The sequence below is a fragment of the Pleurodeles waltl genome, chromosome 9 (genome assembly GCF_031143425.1).
Source record: "Pleurodeles waltl isolate 20211129_DDA chromosome 9, aPleWal1.hap1.20221129, whole genome shotgun sequence".
NCBI lineage: Eukaryota > Metazoa > Chordata > Amphibia > Caudata > Salamandridae > Pleurodeles > Pleurodeles waltl.
The window spans coordinates 387,441,199-387,462,091 of record NC_090448.1 but is presented as its reverse complement, the minus strand read 5'-3'; the positions used below and the strand labels follow the sequence as shown (position 1 = coordinate 387,462,091).

At 42.0% G+C, this 20,893-nt stretch overlaps 1 protein-coding gene across 2 annotated transcripts; it reads right to left on the bottom strand.

Moving 5' to 3' along the window:
- Positions 1–757: 757 nt before the first annotated feature.
- On the bottom strand, positions 758–13,528 carry LBHD1 (LBH domain containing 1). Of its 2 annotated transcripts, none has more exons than XM_069207030.1 (4): positions 12,913–13,528; positions 9,745–9,833; positions 9,286–9,502; positions 758–1,892 (listed from the first exon to the last, which is right to left on the bottom strand). In XM_069207030.1, the coding sequence occupies exons 1-4, from the start codon at positions 12,917–12,919 to the stop codon at positions 1,840–1,842; spliced, it is 366 nt and encodes a 121-aa protein (XP_069063131.1). In that variant the 5' UTR covers positions 12,920–13,528; the 3' UTR covers positions 758–1,839. The 2 variants fall into 2 exon arrangements, with proteins under 2 accessions (XP_069063131.1, XP_069063132.1); XM_069207031.1 differs by lacking the exon at positions 12,913–13,528 and adding an exon at positions 11,995–12,114.
- Between the last annotated feature and the right edge of the window lie 7,365 nt (positions 13,529–20,893).

Here is a 20,893-nt window from a genome sequence, read left to right as displayed (position 1 = left end):
CTCTCCCTGCCTCTTTCGGCCCAGGAAGGCAATGCAGATGAGCCTAGGAAGCTATGTGGGAAAGGAATAGAGCTGATGAGCCAGGTACAGTTGTAAAGATCTGTTCTTTAAAGAGCGGGTTAAGTATTATTGTTCATACAACATGTAGATTTCACTCAACTATCTAACATGATGACCCTACTTTTGAGCTGCGTCGTTTTACAAGATGGAGTTTTTCACCCAGAGACGTTTGCTGTGGGATCGGTTACTGTGGGGCAGTGTGGTGGAGTAGGATGGTGAGGAATACTGGGCAGAAATCTGATAAGCTCCTAATGGGGCACACTGCCTTTGTAACTCAGCCCTCTAATTATCTTGTCTAACAAATATTGATGTTGTATTCTACTGCCTATTGGCTGTTACCTTACTATCAAAAATGTACTACTTATATTTGGAATCAACATCTGCATCCTTCTTTGTACTGTGTGCTGGGTCGTCTATGTATCATTTTCTGACATATGGTCAGTCCAAATAAAGAAAAGATGAGATCAGAGAGTGATGGTATCAGGGGAAAGTAGTTGCCTGTGATATGGGACAAGAAGGGAGCTCAAGAATAAGAGTAAGAATATGAGGCTGAAATGGTTGGCTTTGTTGTAAGATATATTATAAGCTCGAGTTTTATAGATAGACTGTTGCACCCTAGCACACTCATTCAAATATAGGCTTTCTAGATAGAACACTCAGTGCATCACAACCTCATTAATGAGAATGGCCAAACCCATAATGGAAAAACCTTTATTTACAAACGCTCAGATCCATTTACAAACAGCGGTGCACGCAAGGGGAACAACCCTCCAACAGACACCTAGAAAAACAACAAGAAACAGACTGTGCTGGAAAGTGAACTATGGCTTTGTTGCAGGCTCAACATAACTGCTGGAGAAGGGTGCAACTGCATACATAGACAGTACTCGAATCTATTTAGGCTCTAATCTTGCTAGCCTTTGGCCTATAGTAAAGGCTTCTTCACTGTGCTTTTCCAGCATTAAAAGTATTGCATCACCAATATGCACAACTGACAGCAGCAAGGAGCTCACAGTACTAGGTTACTCTCTTGTACACTTGAAGGAGCATTTAGCCAGTGCAAAGGAGTAATGGTTTCCTTGGCTACTTTTTATGTTTATTTACATTGTTTTCAATACCAGTAGCTTTTTTTTGTTTTTCAGCTACTTTAAAGCACCCAAATACATAACTGGTTTCTCCACCTTTTAAATAGGTAGCTGTATTGTCCAGGAAGTGGAATGGGAATAGTCTATAATTAAGGTACCAGTTTGGCCTTAAGAGACTCAGGTAGAGAGTATGTTAGGTATTAAATAAGGTTACTTAAGGCAAGGGGCGACGGTGTTGAATTTGATCCGTTAGTGGAAGTGAGATGATACACTCCAGGTTGGAGGTAACGTAGGTTGCCCTTTGGCCTTCTTCAATGTTTTAGCTAAATATAGTGGAGTGAACCTTTTCACTAGGGATGCTGATTACTAGCATGAATGCTTGTTAATTTAACAATTTCTTTATACTGTAACTTTTTGGGATTTGTCTTCTGGTGCAATAAGGCATTGATCAGGTCAAAGTGAAATTGATTGACTGTGTTCTGATTGGGCTGTGAGTTGGCTGATCTGAAGTAGATGGCATTTATCTTTTGATGCTTGGGCTCTCTTATTCCCTTATGTTTAAATTTATGGAGGTTAGTTCAAGGATTCACAAAAGGTTTGTGTTAACCTTTGCACCCAGACTCAGCTTCATGAGGTATTTACAAAAGCTACGACTCTGATTTACACTTGGTCTGACTGTGAATGTGAGAGCAATTTACATCTGCTTTATCATTGGTCCAGCTTCTATTGTATCTTCGTTTTCAGCATCTGAAATGGCAATAACTGACATTAAAAAGTGCTTCCATTTAAATACTGTATCATGCCACTGCATGGACCTAACTGTGGTGAACAGTAGGAGTGAGAATAGAGTCTCTGCAGTTCAGGCCCACACAAAAGCTTGTAGTTAAAGGGTAGTATGATAGAAACAAGGCATAGTGGTGCCTAACATTCAACTACTCTTAAGAAACATCAATACTAAATATATACCAATGTTGTTAATCATCTTATGTCCCAGGTAGAATAATGTCTGAAATAATATTAATAGATCAAAAAATTAATGTCTTTGTTGTTATATGGGACTGACCATCACCAAATGTACATAAAGCCAAAAACCAGTAGTGACAGGGGAACACATTTAAGAACTCTCTTAACGCAATTCTAAAGAAGAAAAACAGGAAAATGAGGCAGTGATAAACACTGGGAAAATTAACTGAAAAGAAAGTCCTTCTTTATAGTATTTTCAAAGCTCACTATGGCCAAGTGGAATGTCCCAACCTCCGCAGTGTTAAGCGTGGGATGTGTAGTAACACTGGGCAGTTCCAGAAGTGCTCAAGAAGGTACCCAATGCCCTAAAAAAAAAAAGGCAACATCTAATGTGCCATGTGGGAATAATATACTTTGTACTTGTAGTGTTTGGTCCTCAATTCCCAAGGGGATATGGGACAGAACACTCCACTAAGAAAAAAAAGAGGTATTTGATTTTGTATGCTAAACCTCTAGTTATCAATGAATTAGTCACCGAGAGACTTTCAAAGCATAAGCATGAGGATTTAGATAAAACAAATAATTTAATTAAAAAAGTATTGGTTCTGAAATTATCATTGAACCACAAGCGAGCTGCACTAGGGCATCATAAAAGGACAATACCAGCAAACCACCACTTTCGCTAATGCATCATTGCAGGACCATACAGCAGGCATCATTTCTGAATTTATGTTGACAGAGATAAGGGTCCAGAATGAACATATAATGGTATCAGAGCAGTTCAGGGGTTAATATCTAAAATTGGAGTACATCTGAAGTACTTCTGTGAGAATGATTAAAAGACCTGAAGGGCAGTGGAAGTGGTGAAAGAAAGCATGTGGCACACTGAGTCTTGATAATTGTAGCACTCAAATACAAAATTCTTAGGTTGATAACTGAGACCTGGGAGAATTGTTCCAGGTAAATAAAGCCAATATTTTAATACAAGACAAGAGGCTACTATTACGCATTCTTTTCTTGATTTAATTTCCAGGTGCACCCATAATACAAGAACTACATTACCCAGAAACACCAGGTTACAAAGGAAAACAATATCACATTACAGTAACTCAACCAATCAAAAGATGTGTAACTTGATAATTATCCTGACTGAGAAACACGTTCTGTTTTCTTGCTGCTTGCAGTGAAGATAAGCATCTGTTACAGCTCATCTTAATTTTTCATAATTATTGCTTAGTTGTGTTTAGTTTTGTCACTCATTGCTGTCTATGAGTACGGTTTGTGGGGTTCCTGCTATCCTTGATTTAAATTAATAGTTCCATTCTCTCATTGTTGTGCGCTCGCGATCCTACAAACACTTTGACAGTTGCGTCTTCTGTGGATTTGGCCTGTTGAGTCTCTCGACGCCTGCTCTTCCAGCAGGTTATTTCAGCTGCTGTTGTCTCCAGCGTGACTGTAGTCTACACTGGTGCACTTGTGTACTGCCTTTGGCGCTTTGCAGCCTCATCAGCAGAGTTGAACGAGAGTGTCCCCTACCACACTCTGTTTGGGGATTGGCTGCTTTGATTTTCCGATGCCGTTCTTCCTCACAAGTGGCTCTCCTCCCTCTGGGCATGCCTTATCTCTACCCAACCTTTTCCTCCAGTATCCTTTAAAGGACAGCCCCTTAGGCAGAGTTATTATTGTTATTATTGTTTTTTTTTCCTGATATCTATTCAGTACTGGCATTTTGCTTTGCTTCGAGATACAACAGGTTTAATTCCCTTCTGATATGGGACACAAAATAATTGCATAAATAATTGTAATTATATTTAGTTTAATTGGTATGTAATTTTAATCATACAGTCATCTTTTATAGGGATTTGTGAGGTGTATTACTTTACCGTAACCTTGTTATTTCGCCATATATATTTTTCTTTCGATTGATGTTCAGATGAAGTAATAATGAGAAGGCAGAGGTTCACAATTTAAAGGAGGTGTTGGGTTCTTACCTTAAGGACTCTGTTCAACAAGTGGTTTCATCCTCTATGACTGGCATCACTAAATCTTTGGAAGCATCTCTAAAAAATGCTTGATCAGAAGGATAGAGTCAACTTAGTGCAAGGAAAGAGCTGCTTATCATCTAATAAAAATAAATTGGATGTTATAAAAAGTATATCCCAAAAAAAGTCAGGTCCTCCAGCCCAAGAAGTTCTTAATTCTAGAAATCTTTTTCAATACAAATTACTCAACTCAGAGATATTGATGATGATATGGACTATCAAAATGATGTTTTAGGGAATAACAATGACATAGATTCAGGTCTTAGGATCTGGCAAGGGCCTCCTGAAAAGAGGTGAAGAAGTTCTCAGCTGAATGTAGGAGAATGTTCTCAACCTAGGAAAACAATGGTTTTAGATGATTTGGGGGAACTTAAGTTTGACTCGACTTTGATTCATCACCTAGTTTCTTCAGAATAGTTCCCTTTAGATCATGTAGCAGATATGTCTCCCTCCATCTTAGGCTTCCATTGCATAAACCCACTAGAAATAAATTACATTCTGAATGTCCCTGTCCTTCTCTTCAGGACAATATAACTGCTACTCCTGTAGTTGATTCTAACATGTTAATATTTTTCTCTAAGTTTCGTAAAGATCCTAACAAAGGATTGCACAGGACCTGGACTAATTGTCAGGACAGACTCATTGACCTGAGCGGTCCTCTTACAAGAAGTTTAGATTTGGCTAAGGAGGCTAAATTAGACAATTCACAAGTTGACCTAGAAATGATATCTAATTGGGCTCAGAGAGCTATATGCATTGTAGGTAATGCCAATGCTCACATATCTCAGGAACAAACAAAACGTCTGCTCTTGAAAATTTATCCCAAATTGGGCAATTTATCTACCAAGGAGAAGGGTCAACATGCAAATGGTCTTCTATTTAGAGGCTCTTTTATTAAGGAGTTGAGTAAATATGTATCAACGTTGGCCTTTATTGATAAGAGGCAATATTCCGTGAGAAAAATCTGCGATTCTTATGTTTTCGGAGGACCGGCAAATACAGGAGTTGCTTTGACGGCTGATACCTCTCTAGAGGAATCAGTTATAAAGGCTCCAATGGTCAAGCTTTCAATCACGACATCAAACACCCAATTCTACCCCAGTGAAGCAGAGGTTTCAGATCAATAGTCTATCAGCACAGAGGATCAAATTCTAAAGGTAAAATCTCCCATTTCTGGCCTTCATCTCATTGGGGGTTGTTTAAAATAATACCTAATGGCTTGGCAATCAATTACCTTAGTTTGATGGGTCCTTCAAATGCTTCAGGGCTACTGTATAGATTTGTTCCAAACACCTTTCTGACATTTCCAACCTCAACCTCTAATTTTTTCTCACAAACTGTCCAAAATGATACAAACAAAGGTTCAGTCTCTTCTTTGCAGGCGGGCAATGGAACCTACAAAATTTGATCCTCTCGGATTCATAAGTACAATATTTTTATTTCAGAAGAAAAACAAAAAATTCCATCCAGAAATAAATCTGAAATCTTTCAACAATTTTGTGATCTATTACCACTTCAAAATGGAGATGATTGTTCATCTAAGAGATTTGTTACTACAGAAACATTGGATAAGTTCGCTTAGATCTCCAAGATGCATATCTGACCATTCCGGAGCACCCTGTTACAGGGACTATCTTCACTTTCCATGAGAAAATTCAGTTTACCAATTCAGAACCTTTCCTTTCTATCTTTCTTCAGCACCTTAGCCTTCAAGAAGGTGATGAAACCTGTGGTGGCCCATTTGAGAGCTTAAGGAATTAGATTACTTGACTATTTAGGTGACTTTTATCTTTTTGCTCAAGGCAAAACTCAACTTCAGGCATACCAAAACAGTTGTCTGGGGTTATTGCAGACCTCGGTTTTCTGCTAAATTTGGAAAAATCACCTCTCACCCCATCACAACAAGTTGAATTTCTGGATTTTTTCTCATAGACACGAACCAGGGTATTCTTCAACTTCCACAACAAAATGTCCTTTTCCACGGCCCCTACATTATAAGGCTCTTCAATGGCTAAAATGTGTTATCTCCGCAAAGGTCTTTCTTATTCAGAATTAATTCCTTTGGATCTGGAATCTTGAGAAGGGCTACACTGGTGGTTCGATCACCTAGAGGATTAGAACAGAGGAGCAATATTTTCCACTGTTCCAGATCTTATTTTGGGATCCGACACCAGTCAGTCTGGTTGGGGCACAAGATGTGGCAATATCTCGAGTGGAAACCCGTGGTCAGATCAGAAATCTTTATTGCACATAAATTGCTTAGAATTAGTTAAAGGTTCTTTTGTGATTTGAAACTTCACCAGGGACAAATTTGGTTGTTCCTTTCTGCTAAAAATGGACATTCTTTCAGCAGTTTGCGACATCAATCAGCTGGGCGGAACAAGGTCCAAACCCTTAGCCTAATTAGCCAAATGCTTTTGGGGGTTCTGTCTAACACAGAAACTTTCCGTTCAAGTGGCATACCTGCCTGAAAACCTCAACACCATTGCTGATGTGTTCCAGTAGTCTTAAGAGTTCCTGCGATCAGCATCTTCATCATTCTGTATTGAAGATTTCTTCAAAGTTTGGTCCAATGCTGATGGATCTATTTGCATTCCGGGTAAAAATGATTGTCAGCAACTCCCTGACTCTAGTTACATGGAAGATTTTGGGTCGCCGTTGGAGAACTACAGACATTTCGCCAGATGCTCCTCTGTACATTAAACAGGCTTGGGTGCCATGGACAACTACATGTTACAAGTCTGCCTGGCTTTTATAGCATACCTGATGTATGGACAGAATCCAGATCCCTTTTCAGCTGATGTGACTTTAATTGTTTAATTTCCTAACCTCTCAGGGAAAGGCTTAAAGAGCGAGCAACACGTATAAATCAGCTGTTTAAGCAGAACATGTCAGTATGAATGGAAGACTGGTGGGTGAACATCCACTAATATGTTGTGTGTTGAAGTGAGTCAATTTTTCTAATCCTCCTTCACCTAAATATAACCATGTGTGGGACATACATTTTGTTTTGCAATTGTTTCTTTCACAGCAGGACAATGACAAACTTTCTTTAAAAGTTTTGTCCACAAAATTAACAGTTTTGTTGTGCCTAGTATTGGTGAAACATGTATCAGATGTTAAAGCTTTAGATGTATCTTCTCTACAATTTACCCTTTCTTTTAGCAAGTTTTCAGATTTCTAGAAGGACAAAAATTAATTTATCATCTGTTCATTTCCCATATTTCCCTTCACAACCCAAATTATGTGTAGGAAATTGTCTGAAAAACTATATATTAGCAACCTACCTCTGAGAGCATCCTCTGTTCAACTTCTAATATCTTATCGAAAACCTCATAAACCTGTGTTTTCCGCTGCTTTATCAAGTTTGGGTAAATGGGATATGAATCCAGCGGGTACTGACATTAATGCTTTTGGAGCTCATTCTGCTAGAGGAGCCATGGATTCAAAGGCTTTTTGGGCTGGTGTTGGACTTGAGGGCATTGCCAGATTTGCAGATTGGGCAAATGAGAATACTTTAAAAAACTATTGTTGCAAACCAATTGCTCACAAGGCTAGTACTGTTGTATCTATGCTTTGGACAACCACAATAGGAGCCTCCGGTCTTGTAATGAAATACAGATTTCCCTAGCTTTAGTGAAGGGATTTCTGGATTCTTTTAAAGACAAGGCGGCGAGTATTTTCCTATCGCTGGAATTTTTTAACCCTTCCACGTTTGATTTTATAGTGCCATATCCTGTTCCACCTAAGAAGCTTTCAAGTTCATAGCATATTTCGATGGATGGTATTGAGCATTTGACTTTCCAGACATGTTCTGAAAGGAACCCTTCGGATTCTCGACTGTCCTTGGAATTTTGGAGTCTTGCAATTCTCTCATCCGTGATTTGGGCTAAGGACTTCTCCAGTATTCCATTGGCCTTTAATATTATGACGAGTATATTTCCTATGTTACAATCTTAATGTTTTAGCTGTCATAAGAGAAGAGGGCGTGTTTCTCTCAGGCAAGATAATTATTAAGTTACACATCTTTTGATTAGTTGAGTTATCCTGATGTCATATTGTTTTCCTTTTTACCTGGTGTTTCTGGGTACTGTAGTTCTTTTATACTTGGCTGCTATTGGAAATTAAAGCAAGAAAATAATGCATAGTACCTGCCTCAGTGTTGTTAAAATCCAGACTTCTTTTCACTAATGTTAAGGAAATCTCTATTGTGCATTGTTTCTAGGTTGATGGGTGGAAAGCATAAAATGTTAAAGTCAATGTCACAACACAGTCTGGGAAAGTATGTCCACATTTGAAAGATGTGATAAGTCAAAATATCCTTCCTGTTTTAAGTATGGTTAACCTACAGTACAGTATTATATGAATGCACCAAGTAGTATGTAGAGGGTGAAGGAGACTAAGGTGGTCATTCTAACCCTGGCGGTAAAAACCGCCAGGGCGAATGACCGCGGTAGCACCGCCAACAGAATTATTGCAGAGTAATTAAAGCAAAACAAAATTAGTCTCCATATTAATCGCTTAACAGTTTAATGAAATTTTTTAATGAGAAAATATATTTTCTTTTATAATCTGTGAAACAAGCATTTTCTGTGTGTCTTCAGACCAGAGGCCACCATTACTCCATCCCCTCCCCAGGTGAAATCACATTGCAGAGGCTACTGTCTTTTAGGGGAGTTGTTTGACTGTGTAAATCCTTGTTACATGCAATCTGTGAGGCAGTAATCAGTGTTTCTAATGTTTCATTTACTGTTCTTTGGTAATAAATTCGAATTTGATGTGTGCACTGTAGTAATAAATATTTGAATGTGCATGTATTGTTACAGTTGCTTTCAAAAATGCGTTTTTGGAACACATTTAATTATCACTGTCATGGGGGCTAGGGAGAGCTTGTGTGAGACATGTCTGTCAATCTATCATGTATGTTGATAGTTGTGTTTATGCGTATTTAAACCTTTCCAGCGAAACATAGAGGATATATCTTCCCAGCTAGCATGCTTTGAAAGTTCTGCATCACAGCTGAATGAGTTGACCCAGGTATAGGAAGCTAAAGTTTAGACTCAGATACCAACATTTCTAGAAAATGCCAATGCTGGTTTAGGCCCGTCTTCGACCCCCTGAAGAAGGGTACTTGCCTGGGGGTCTCTCTGCTTTATCCATTCCTTCTTGGTTAGACTCCAACTCCTCTTGCTCCTCCACCTGTTCTTCGCTCAAAACTAGGAAGTCCTCTGGGGGCCACCGCAGCTCGCCACTCTCCACCTCACACACATCAGTGGGCTCTACCACAATGGAGGGCAGGCGGTCGCGCACCTTAATATGCCCCTCATATGAGTCACAAGGGTCCGGGAAGATCTAGGGGAAGCAGTGAGAATGAAACAGATGGCTACATAGCACTGTGCTCACAACCATATATGGCACTCCTGGTTTCATCACACCATGAATGGCACCCACCCCTAAGCCTCACATGCCACTTGTGGTAAACCTAGGACTCTCACACCTGAGGCAATCAAACCTGCAACAGACACAACTCACCCTCCGTCCTTTGATGAGGACTCAATACCCCTATACTCCTGGTTGATCTCACCCCTCTGTACCTGGAAAGGTATTGTGCTTTCACTGCTCCTGCGCTCCAGACTCTCAGGACCTATCTCATGGTCTTTAATCAGCTCGGTCATCACGGCACCTGCAGTGGAAGAACATAAGGAGCACTAAGCATCAAAAGGATGAGGTGTCACTGCAACACAGAAAGAAGCCCTTCAAAGGGAAATCCTACTAGAATGTCTTAGTTTAAGTATTGTCTTACAAAAATATCATAGCCAGAATATTGACAACTATTATTATGAAATTTAGTATAAGAGGATAAATATAGATTTAGTACTCAACTCCAAGTAGTTGTTCCTTGATGCTATATATATCTGGCTTACAAATGTGGCTTACATCCCAGTTATTTTTAATCCCTATGCCACAACAAACTGGTCTATAACCTTTAGCCTGAAATACTTTTTGATGTCACAACAAAGAGCTACTACATAATAGCATGGGTTGTGATAGAAATTCAGATTGCTCTATTACTTTATGCTGCTTGATGACTTTGCATGCATCTTTATGACTTCAAAGACTTATCTGTGAGAGCACAGGGAAATACTGTATATTCAAGAAAAGTATTACTTAGTACCCAAGGGGCTGATTTAGACCCTAGCAGGAGGCCAGCCATCTGTCAGGGTGGTGGAGGTAATCTCCTCCATCACCGAGCAGGACTGCTGCCCACCAAATTCAGAGGTTACCACTGTCCTTTTGGTGATCTCTGAGCCTTAACAGGAGGTGCCACCACCATGGCTTCGGTGGAGATGCAAACACGTTGTTGCGTCCTCATGTTTCTGACAGCCATGCACCAAACCTTTTTATTTTTCAGAAACAAACCAAACTCCCAAAGTTGCAGTTTGTTTCTGAAAAATAAAAGGTGTGGAGGTCATTATTATTTTTCTGTATGTCATTGTAGGGTTTTATCTGGTGGTGGTGGACAGAAAAAAAGAAGGCATTCAGACCTTCCACTCTATATAGTGCAGGGGGTCTGATGCCTGTACGCTGACCAGCGCTTTAAAACGACAAGGATCTGACGGGTATTGAGTACCTGCACTTCTTTAATTTGAAGGGGACAGTACCTGCACTTCTCAGCACTGTTGCAATACATAGCAAAACGTGCTTTGTCCACCAAACTTTGATTTCTGAATAATGAGATACACCAAAGGACAAAATCATGCAATCAGTACATGTACAGAAAGACAAAAAACATGCAATTAGTACATGTATAGATAGAATCAGGCCTGGTTTTACCAACGTATGCACAACACAGTGCTGCGTGAAAGTTTGTAGCACTGTGTTGCGTGAATGTTACATTTTACGGTGCTAGATTTGCTAAGAGTGGCACACTAATGATGCCATCCTCTGTGGTTGCACATAAAAAGCTTATTTAGCATGACGTTAAGCGCAGTGCTGTGATGCAAGAGCAAGCCAGCTGTGTCTAGTGTGAGATTTCTACTCCAAGTACAGTCTACAGTGCAAACTTGTGATGACAATATACAAAGGCTAATCCACGTAAAATGTGAAATTAAATTTTAGGGTGGCAATGGCAATATCATGCAATATTCCACTTGTCCATTGATTAAGCCTGGTTTGATTTAGTGACATTATGGGTCACTTAATGATCTCATGAGCTGCCTGATGACCTGACTGGCTGCTCTTAGACGTAACAGTCTCCCCTTCAACCTCACAGGTTACCCTTTAACCCCTAACAACTGTTCTGTGGCTTCATAGGTCACTTCACGACCTCACTAACAGCTCCATGCTCTGCTGTTTTACCTGTTGGGCTTCATTAGGGCCACAAAGACAACTCAAGGGATATATAAATTACTCTGCGACCACAAGGGCTATTCTATGACCCAAGTCACTTTATCATCCGACCGGATGCACTATGACCTCACGTTTCTCGGTGATGGCACAGGCCATGTTATGAAGTCAGTGGCTGCTCTACCATGTCACACACTGCTCTACAGTTTCAGAAGATATTCTAGGACCTTATAGGACACTGAGCGACAATGCTGGTTAGTCATTGACCTCACAGGCCTGTATCCTCACAGACCAACCAATAACAGTGCAGGTTACTCTATGAGCTCATAGGCCACTCGATGACAGTACAGGTTAGTCCACGATCTCACAAGCCAGCCTGTGACCTCACAGGCTGCTTTGAGCCTGAAGATCCGATAATTCTACACAGCTCTACAGACGGGACTGCACCATAAGTAGATTATGTCAGATCAACAAAGGAGAACAAGCATTGCTCTTACCGACTGGTCCAGTGTCATCAGCTCTAACTGCACCGTACCCCTGTGTTCGCAGCACCCTGGTTGCAAGTTCCCTCAGTGCTCAGGCTATAAGATCACAAGAGGAAGGAAACTACTGTCTCATCAGATCACTTGCCTGTCACATCTAGCAGTATGTGTGGTTGTGTTGCAATAACCCACATCCTTTTATGTACGATTGCAAATCTTGCTGCTTTCACGTCTGCAGGCCTCGCACGTTACTCAGTAAATATTCTAGTACAACAAATTGTTCAGCAAGCTCAGGACAATGCAATGAGTCTAAGGAATCTGTTGACACTCTGGAAACAGCAGCAGTGCCACCATTATGCCTTGACCAAAGCCAGGAGGCGCTGTACAGAATGCCCTGAGATTTTCGGCAAGCTAAAGCATACAACTGGGTTGTATGTTAAAATATATGATGTCGGTATTACTGACATTTATGTCACCTCCAGAATAAAGATAAATTGGTAGTCTGCATTAATAAAAAATTAACAACGTCTTTGCATTTCCAAGTACAGTGAAAGAAAACTGCATCAGGTTTGGTAATATGATTTCACGCCGATGATATTTTGTCTTGCAAATGGTTATTCAAAGCTACAACCCTGAGATGTAATCCCATGTAGTTAAATTAAGGCACTAAAGTCCTGCATTTGATGGTGGTTCCTCTCCCTCTGTGTGCTACATCGTGACAGACATAGTGTGCTACTTTCTGCACAGTGCGGTAGCATCACTGTTTGGTAGTAGTATTATGAAAAAATTGGATTAGGGATATAAAGTCCCCTTATCCCTACTGACAAGAGGCCTCTATAACAGTGAAATGTAGCAAAAAGTAGTCATAGAAAACGCTAGATAGGTACTAGAATGTGATACTTCCGGGTTTCGGGTAGGATCTCATGTACTTACGCAACATTTTTCAGCTTGTCCGAAGCAGAAGGCTCTGTGTGCTGCCCGAGGAAGAGCCAGGCCAGGATACCGCCACTGGACATGGGCAGGCCCACTACGTGGGTCTTGGGGTGAGCGGGTTTAAGGGCAGACCACTGGTGCTGTGGATGTCCTGTGGTGGTCTGTTCTCTGAGAGAATTGTGGTTCAGTGTTGTGGTTTTTGGGGGGTCTGCTGTCACCCCTCAGATGTCAGAGAGCATGGCAGCTCAGTGTTGGGGTCTGCTAGGCAGTCTTTCAGGTTTTGGGGGCTTGTTGGCCGACAGTTTGGTTTCAGGTATCTGAAGGCCTGAGTTGTTAGGAGCCAGCCCTTCCGGTCGTCGAGTGCTCCATGTCAAGTTTTAGAGTGACCTCGGTCAGACGTTCAAATCCCAGGTTAGGGTCTCTTCGAGTTATCTGGCCTCAGAAGGACCCGAGAGCCAGGAGGCTGCTGGTTCAGGTCTCGCGGGTGTCTGGACGGAGTCGCCAGTATGGGGTCTTGTCTCGCGGACACCTACGCTGCTATACCAGGCCGCCGTGCAGCCGGGGCGAGGAGAGGGGAAGGTAAGCCGCTCTCCTGGGATTAACGTCGAATGAACGCACAGGGGGGCCGTCGGCTGCCGCAGGATCATCTTCAGCACCTTCTAATCCCCCCACCTTCGTCATCGCAAACGGAGACCCCCTCATTCCTAACGCGCAGCTCCTTAGCTTCCGTATTATTAGATCCTCACACAGCTTTGCCAAAGCGCCTTAGTCCTGACTGCATCACCACCGGCTATTTCAGATCTGCAGCCGGTGTCCCCTCGGTCCTGCTACCCAGGGGCAATAGCGAGATTGGACTCCTGCAAACAACACCTATCTGCCGATGTACCTCATTACAGGCCAGCGGCACAGACAGTCTTCCAGTACTGGGAGCCACACGTCGCTCCGTTAGTATCAGTACACTTCGTTATTAATCTGATGCACCTGTTATTCCAAATGTGGAACCCATACATAGTTCATCCAGTGCACCTTGTCTGGCACTACATTACCCCTTACTATTCCAGAACTGAAACCCAGACACAGCTCTGCCAATGAACTCAAGCCCGACCTGCAGCACCTCCTCTGGGACATACACAGCTCTTCCAATACACCTCAGTCCGGATTTGCAGCTAATGCATATTTGTGGCGCTGCCAGTGTGTCTCACCCCTAGCCCGCTGCTCTGTGCAATTCTATTACTGAGTCTTGCACACGGCTGTGCCGGTGCATCTCCACCCTGCCCTGCAGCCCCTTCAGTAATCAGATCCACACATAGCTCTGCTAGGGCCCTCAGATCCAGAGTTTCCTCATCATCGCACCGGGGGTAGCTTCCAGTGGGCATTGCTGTTGTTAATGCAGAAGGTGCAGTGACACTGGAATACACGAGTTGTAGGACCTAATATACCATAAGAGCTATTGTTTACTACTCAACTGGAGAAGCATTTTTTCTTACTCACATTAGGGTCCATTGGAACCTCACTTCTTTTTTTAGCTGTCTGTGTGCTCCTCTTCCTCTTTGTAATGCCCTGTACAGCCTTAGAATGATGCTGTTCTTGTACAGTACTTTTAGGCATGGCTCATATACCACACCTGTTTTTAGGTCTGTCCTGAGACGCACATCTATTGTCGCCTGCGAGACATTTGTTTAGATACAAGGGACTTAGAGTCAACCTATTACTTACCATTGGATAGATTTATCATCACTCACATTTCCTTGCTTCTCATTGGTCAGTGCATGCCGTTTTCAACTTCTTATTGTGTGTTTATCCCTTCCATGGAGCATGGATCAAGTACTGCCTCTTGTCGGCGGCCAGTGTCCTTCCATTGGTCAATCGCTTCTGGAGATACTTTTTTATGCAAGTTGTAGCACTCAATTGGAGTGTATGTGTTTTCAGGCCGTCACCCCACACTCCTGTCCCGCTTCACATCACTGCTTGTCCATCCCACTCCAGCTTTGTTGCTCTGTCATCATTGCTTGCCTCATTTCCTTCCACCCTCTTGCATTGTTGCTTGACCCTTACCTCCCTTTTCCTGTCAATGCCTGCTTGGTCTCTCTCCCTGTTCCACGTTGCAGACCGAGTCGTTGCGTGTCCCATCCCCCTTGCAACTCCTGATCTGTTGCTTAATTCACCCCCCACATCCTACCCTTGCATCCCGTGTCCAGACACCCTTGTTCCGGGTCGATGCATGCCCTGTTCCCCCACCTGCCCCTATCGCTGCATGCCTCACACCGCACCCCTTTCTCCTCAGTCATTGCTTGCCCCGTCTCTCCACCTCCTTCCACCATTGTTGCTTGTCCCTTCACTGCACACCTCATCCTGCTAGAAAAATATATTTGTCCCCAGCATTGGCAAAATCAATAGGTCTCACTAATGCAAGATCTATTGACTTTGTCAATGTTTGTTTTGTACAGTAGCATGGCTGCAGTGCAGCATAGCTAGGAGTAAAAAACAGTGCTATGTCGTGGCCAACGTTGATCGCCGCGTAGCACAATTTTTTGCTTTCAGCCATGTTGCATCACCAAAAACAAATTGATTAAGCCATTAGATGTCGCATAGGCAAGACCTATTGGTTTTGCCAGTGCTTGTTTTGGATGGAACCTGAACAACTAAACATTTTTTATTGAACATGTCGGTATGACTGCTATCACTGCCCCTTCTTGATATCGTTGTTTCAGGAATCTGAAAGCACGGAAGAATCTCCTAAGCCAGAGGTGCCAACTCAACTTCTATATTTCTCAGAGGGAATTACTCTTAAGGTGCCATCTTGATGTAAATGGAATCACTGGAAGGGCCATCACAGGAAGTAGCTATACAGGAATGACGTTGCTAGAATTGACATAGCATGGGTAGGACTGTTAGGAAGACATTTGGCAGACAGAAGTGAGAGTCTGCTTAAAGGGCTAACATGCTCAGTAGGGATGGTATAGCATGGCTCTTTATATCTCTCTTAGTACCTATGAGGAGGCACACATGCTTTTTGTGCGGGTAGCACAGTCTACTCCATGGAGCCCAGTGTTACTGATTTATTCAAACTTGAAGGTTGTAGTTATTAATGCTATTTCCATGATGCGCCATATAGTTTGTGGTAGTATTCTAATGCCAATTACTAGTTTGTGCAGATTCCACATGCAAGGTTATTTTCACGCACTCAACGGGGTGCTTCATACCATTGGTAATACATTCATGCATAAGAATAATAGTTGTCATGCCCTTTGTAGTCCAGTTTTCACATCATTCAGGCCTGCTGTTCCACTTCCCTTTTTATGGGGATATTCTTTCACATTGATTATAAAGACATTCAATCTTGTGCGTATGGACCTTAAAATATATATTGCATAGTTCTGTGATTAACTGGAATAATAAACTACTGAGATTTAGGAAGACGCACTTGTAGCATCCTGTTGTTCCCATTGTCTGTATCTCTGAGCTGGTGTTTGGAATGCGGGGGGTGGAATGCCGAGAATGAATGGGTAATTGAATGTTGTTGCATGGTCTGCGTTGGAAGCTAAGAGATGGGGATAGCTGAAGGGAGGAAAGGTCCTGACAGAACATACCTGTTTTTGCTGTAACCTAAGGGCCTTGAATAAAAAAATAACGTACCTCCTACCTGAGTTGCTCCAGACTCTTATATGAAGACCCTGCCCTCCCAGTACAAAAAAATCATGCAAATATGTAGCTTGTGCACATTCTGGAAAGATCTTATTTACAAATGACATGAAAGAGTCATGCAGAGGTGCTTTTGTCCTGGGACACAGTGCTTATTAATATGACGGAGGTGGAAGTGTGAGAGATAGATGCACAAATTATGACTGCAATTAGTTGACAATGATTTTAATTAGCAATGATACATTTACCCTGCACGCTCTGTGCTAGTGGTATTGTTTTGTAAGAGATCGGATTAATGTTACGGGTGGGTGGCTACACACCTGAATAAATAATCACAAACCTTTTCAAGGGTGAATCTTCAAAGTCAATAAGTTAACCTGAGCTTAACCCCCTGGTAGCTATTGTAAAGAGCAGACAGACTTAACTCAAGGCAATGTGTATAGTATTCAAGCAGAACCAAAACAGTAATAAAGTCATAATGCAGAACGATAAAAATCCCAAACTGAATTAGAAAAAGAGAGTAAACTGAATAAACAAAATGGCACCAAATTGACAAAAAATCAATAAGTGGACCCGGAAAAATGAGTTTTAAAGTTTTAGGTAGGTTTAGCTCCGAGAAGTATAAATTGGCAATGATAGTCAATAATCGTGGTAGACTAAGACCCAGGTACAATTTGACTCTGACTGCCATGGAGTTTGGATCGGATACTTCTACTAGGTTCGTCACTGTGAAAGATTTTACTTTCTAATTTAGTAATATAAGCTCCAATCACCCTAAAAACTACACTTCTAAGGCAGCCAGGACACTGGGGAGGTAGGTAGAGACTCCAGGATGCCAGGCAGAGGTCAACAGCAGAGTCCAGTCCATGTCCTGTCGCCACTGATCTGCTGAGCAGCTGCAGGAAGGGCCACTTGTAGCGTGTTGTATCCCTACAGCTTGAACAGGAGGTCAACCTCATGACCCTTGGAGTTCATGTCTTTGTCCTGAGTACAAGAGTAAGCAGGTCCAGTCCCTCTTTGCAGGTCTCAGACAGCAGGTTCAGTCCTCTTCTGTTCTTCCTTAGGTCCAGGACTGTTCTGAAGATGGTGCCTGAGTCTGCCACAGTTTTGCTTCGCTTGAGCTAGTGGGTGGCAATGACTCCTGGGCATGCCCTAACCAATGGGGTATAAATTCCCATGGCCAACCCTACCCACTTTGGGCATTTTCAAGATGATGAAAGTCGTGGGCTACAGTAAACTTGGGATCTGAGTGCTGGGAGTGTGTGGGAAGTAATCATAATGACCTCCCACATCGAACACTAAAATTCAGTTTGAGTCATTGTCCCCCTTCTAAACCCAGAGATATAAGTTTGGTAGACAAAAGTAGGGTTTACCACCAACCAGACTGTGGATACACAAGAGTTGTTTAGGCATCCTGTTTCCCTTCATCTCCTTTCAAGTGTGCCCCAGTGTTACATGTAAAACCCAGAGACAGAAGTCTGGTCTGACAAAGCAGGGTTCATCAGCAACCAGACAGTGGATCTGGAAGAATTGTCTTGCCATCCGGTACTCTGTCTTTCAGGTGAAACCCAAAGTGTTATTTGTAAGTCCAGCAGACCTGTCAAGTAAGTCTTGACACTCATGCAGGATTTAACACTGTAATGGCAAAAAGGATGCTCACAGCCGTACCATGTCTATTTGGTGAGGTTCAGAGGAGTCATCTCTGCTCATTCAGGTCAGCCTATTCTTTGCTTCTGGAAGCATTTCACACCCTTTTCACACTTATTCAAACACAAATCCCTGGCTGGGAGAAATTTAAGACCAAATGCAAATTATCTTCCAGGAACCCGAGGAAGGGAAAATGTATCTTTCTGAAATTTACTTTTCCTTAATATTTATTAAAACGCCTACTTCTCCATTGAACTGGATTTTTAATAACTATCAAAATAAGTTGTTTATGTTTCTAGGTAGCCTAATTCTCAATATAGATTATTAGGATTTTAATTTGTACTTTGTTTTTTACAACTGAGCCTGCAAAAGTGAAAATAGGTTTTTGGTGTTAGTCATTGTAAGGACATGTTAATTACATTTCTAAATGCCCTACATTTAAAAACCTTGCACCCTGACTTCTGGACTACAAGGCCTACACAAAGGTGAAATATTGATATTTAAATGGGATGTTTTGGCCTGTAAAAAGGGTTTAATTTGACACATCAAATTGCAATTTTTAAACTACTATAGTCAGGCTACAATGGAAATCATGAATCTATGGTTTACACAGACACTGTAGGGAATGGCGCAATAGATGGTATAGTCTACTATATGCATTTAACTTACATGCCCTGGTATACTTTGTACCATGTACAAGGGACCAATAGGTCAGATCAATATACTTATTAGGAATGTACCAATTCGACCTTGCTTAAAGGGGGAACACAGGCATATCCTATTGGTCAGCAGAGGTAAAGTGTGCAGCAAAAATATAGAGTTCATCAAAAGGCGAAAAATCTAAAGTGACCACTCAGAAAAGGCTGAAAACTAAAATGGAATTGACAGTATTGGAAGTCAATAAATCACAGCATAGCCCAGAGTCAATACATTCTTGTTACAAAGTGAGGCAAGAATGATCCTCCATTTGCATACAGTTGAAAATTACTTAAATGAATTATCAGAAATTCAAAATGTATGATGATTGGAACATCAAGGTGAGCCTCATACTCACATACAAATTAATTCCAAGTATAGTGGACTGAGAAGAGAACCTAAACAAATCTGACAACATACCATCCTTTTATAAGTGTAGCAACCATATTTATGCTTGTTACTTGGACAAAATTACTCTGAGAATAAGTTCCTTATTAGCAAGTAGGTGTATATGCATAAAACATGTGAGACACTTGGCAACACACCCACCAAGTCCATGCTTGTGAAGTACATCAGAAGCATACTCTTTTGGCACCTGATTACATGTGTCTATAGGTGAGACATGATTAGAAGGAGGCTGAACTGCTTTACAGGGGTGACAGAGCCAGTTCATTGCCTTCACTGCCAGTTAAATTGGTCCCTGCCAGTTCTTTGGCTTGACCCCAAGAAGAGGAAACCACCAGTGGAGAGCAAAGTTATCCGGGGATCCAGCATAAATTCCATTGATTGAATTGTCGTGATCCAAACAAAGTAGTGGATAATTGCAAAGTAGTGAGTGAGGATGAGGGGGTATCATGCAAGAAATAGAGGATGTGATCAGTTACGTAACTTTATTATCCATATTAGCAATTCATCCACAAAGAGAGATAACACCCTGTGAGACATTGGGTTGTTGGTTGACTGGGGAGTGAGCCTGGCCAGGCGGCAACCTCAGTTCTTCTCAGGGTAAGGCACAAGGGAACAGTTAGGCTTAACTTAAAGGCAATGAGTGAAGTATTTGTGCAACACTTCAAACAGTAAAATAGTGAAAACACCACATAAAAAGGATCCCACAACTGGTTAGAAAAATAGAACTTAATAAACAAAACAAGACCAAAAACACAAAACTCCAATAAGTAGAACTTGAGTTATGAATTTTTCAAAGAATAAACTGTAAAATAGCGCTTAGAAGCCAAAAGCACTAACCACAGACATCTGGTCACACCAGACTGGGACAAAGTCAAATGTTCGGGCTGACTACTATGGAGTGGGGGCCAGCTACAGGGACCCAGTTGGGCCCACTGAGCCAAAGTACTTCAAATCCGGGTTGCAAAGTGATGCGTCTATTAAGAACCACACAGTAGAGGGGATGCAGCACTTTTCTTTAAGCAACGGCATCGATGCATCAGTTCCAAAATGCGGTGAGGCTGGGGTATGAGTTACTGATGCGTCGACCTCAAGGATGTGTTGGGCAGGCGAGGTGATGCGTTGATTCCGATGAGCTCAGAGGCTGCGATGCAGAGTTTCTTTGTCGTCATCAAGAGTGCTGTCGATCGGGATGTGAGGACTTTCCACCTAGAAAAATGCCACAGTGTCTGTTCCGAGCGCATTTGTGCTTGTTTCAAGATGCAAGGTACAGCAGCAATGGCGATCTGGTTGTGCCTGTTCTAACCCACGCAGAAGAGGTGAGGCATCCATTTTATCCACGGACCAGTGGCAATGCAGTTCTGCTTCCGCAGCAGAGGATATGTCGGTTCTACTGGAGCAAGCACTTTAGACCAACTTCGAAGGGTCCATGACTGGGGTGGCACCAATTTGCAGGACAAACTCACAGATGCAGCAGTAGGATGGATGGAATTCTGGTATGTACCTGAGACTTCACATCAGAAGGCCAGCCAACTAGCCCTTGGAGTCAGTTCTGGGTTGGAGAACTTCAGTCCAGTCCTTCTCACTCCCA

What these genes read in the sequence shown, in the direction of transcription:
- LBHD1 (XM_069207030.1), bottom strand. An exon ending in AAAGCACAATACCTTTCCAG is followed by an intron (nt 9,503 to 9,744) that starts GTACAGAGGGGT and finishes TGCTTCCCCTAG; the next exon opens with ATCTTCCCGGACCCTTGTGA. An exon ending in TAAAGCAGAGAGACCCCCAG is followed by an intron (nt 1,893 to 9,285) that starts GCAAGTACCCTT and finishes TTGCCATTTCAG; the next exon opens with ATGCTGAAAACGAAGATACA.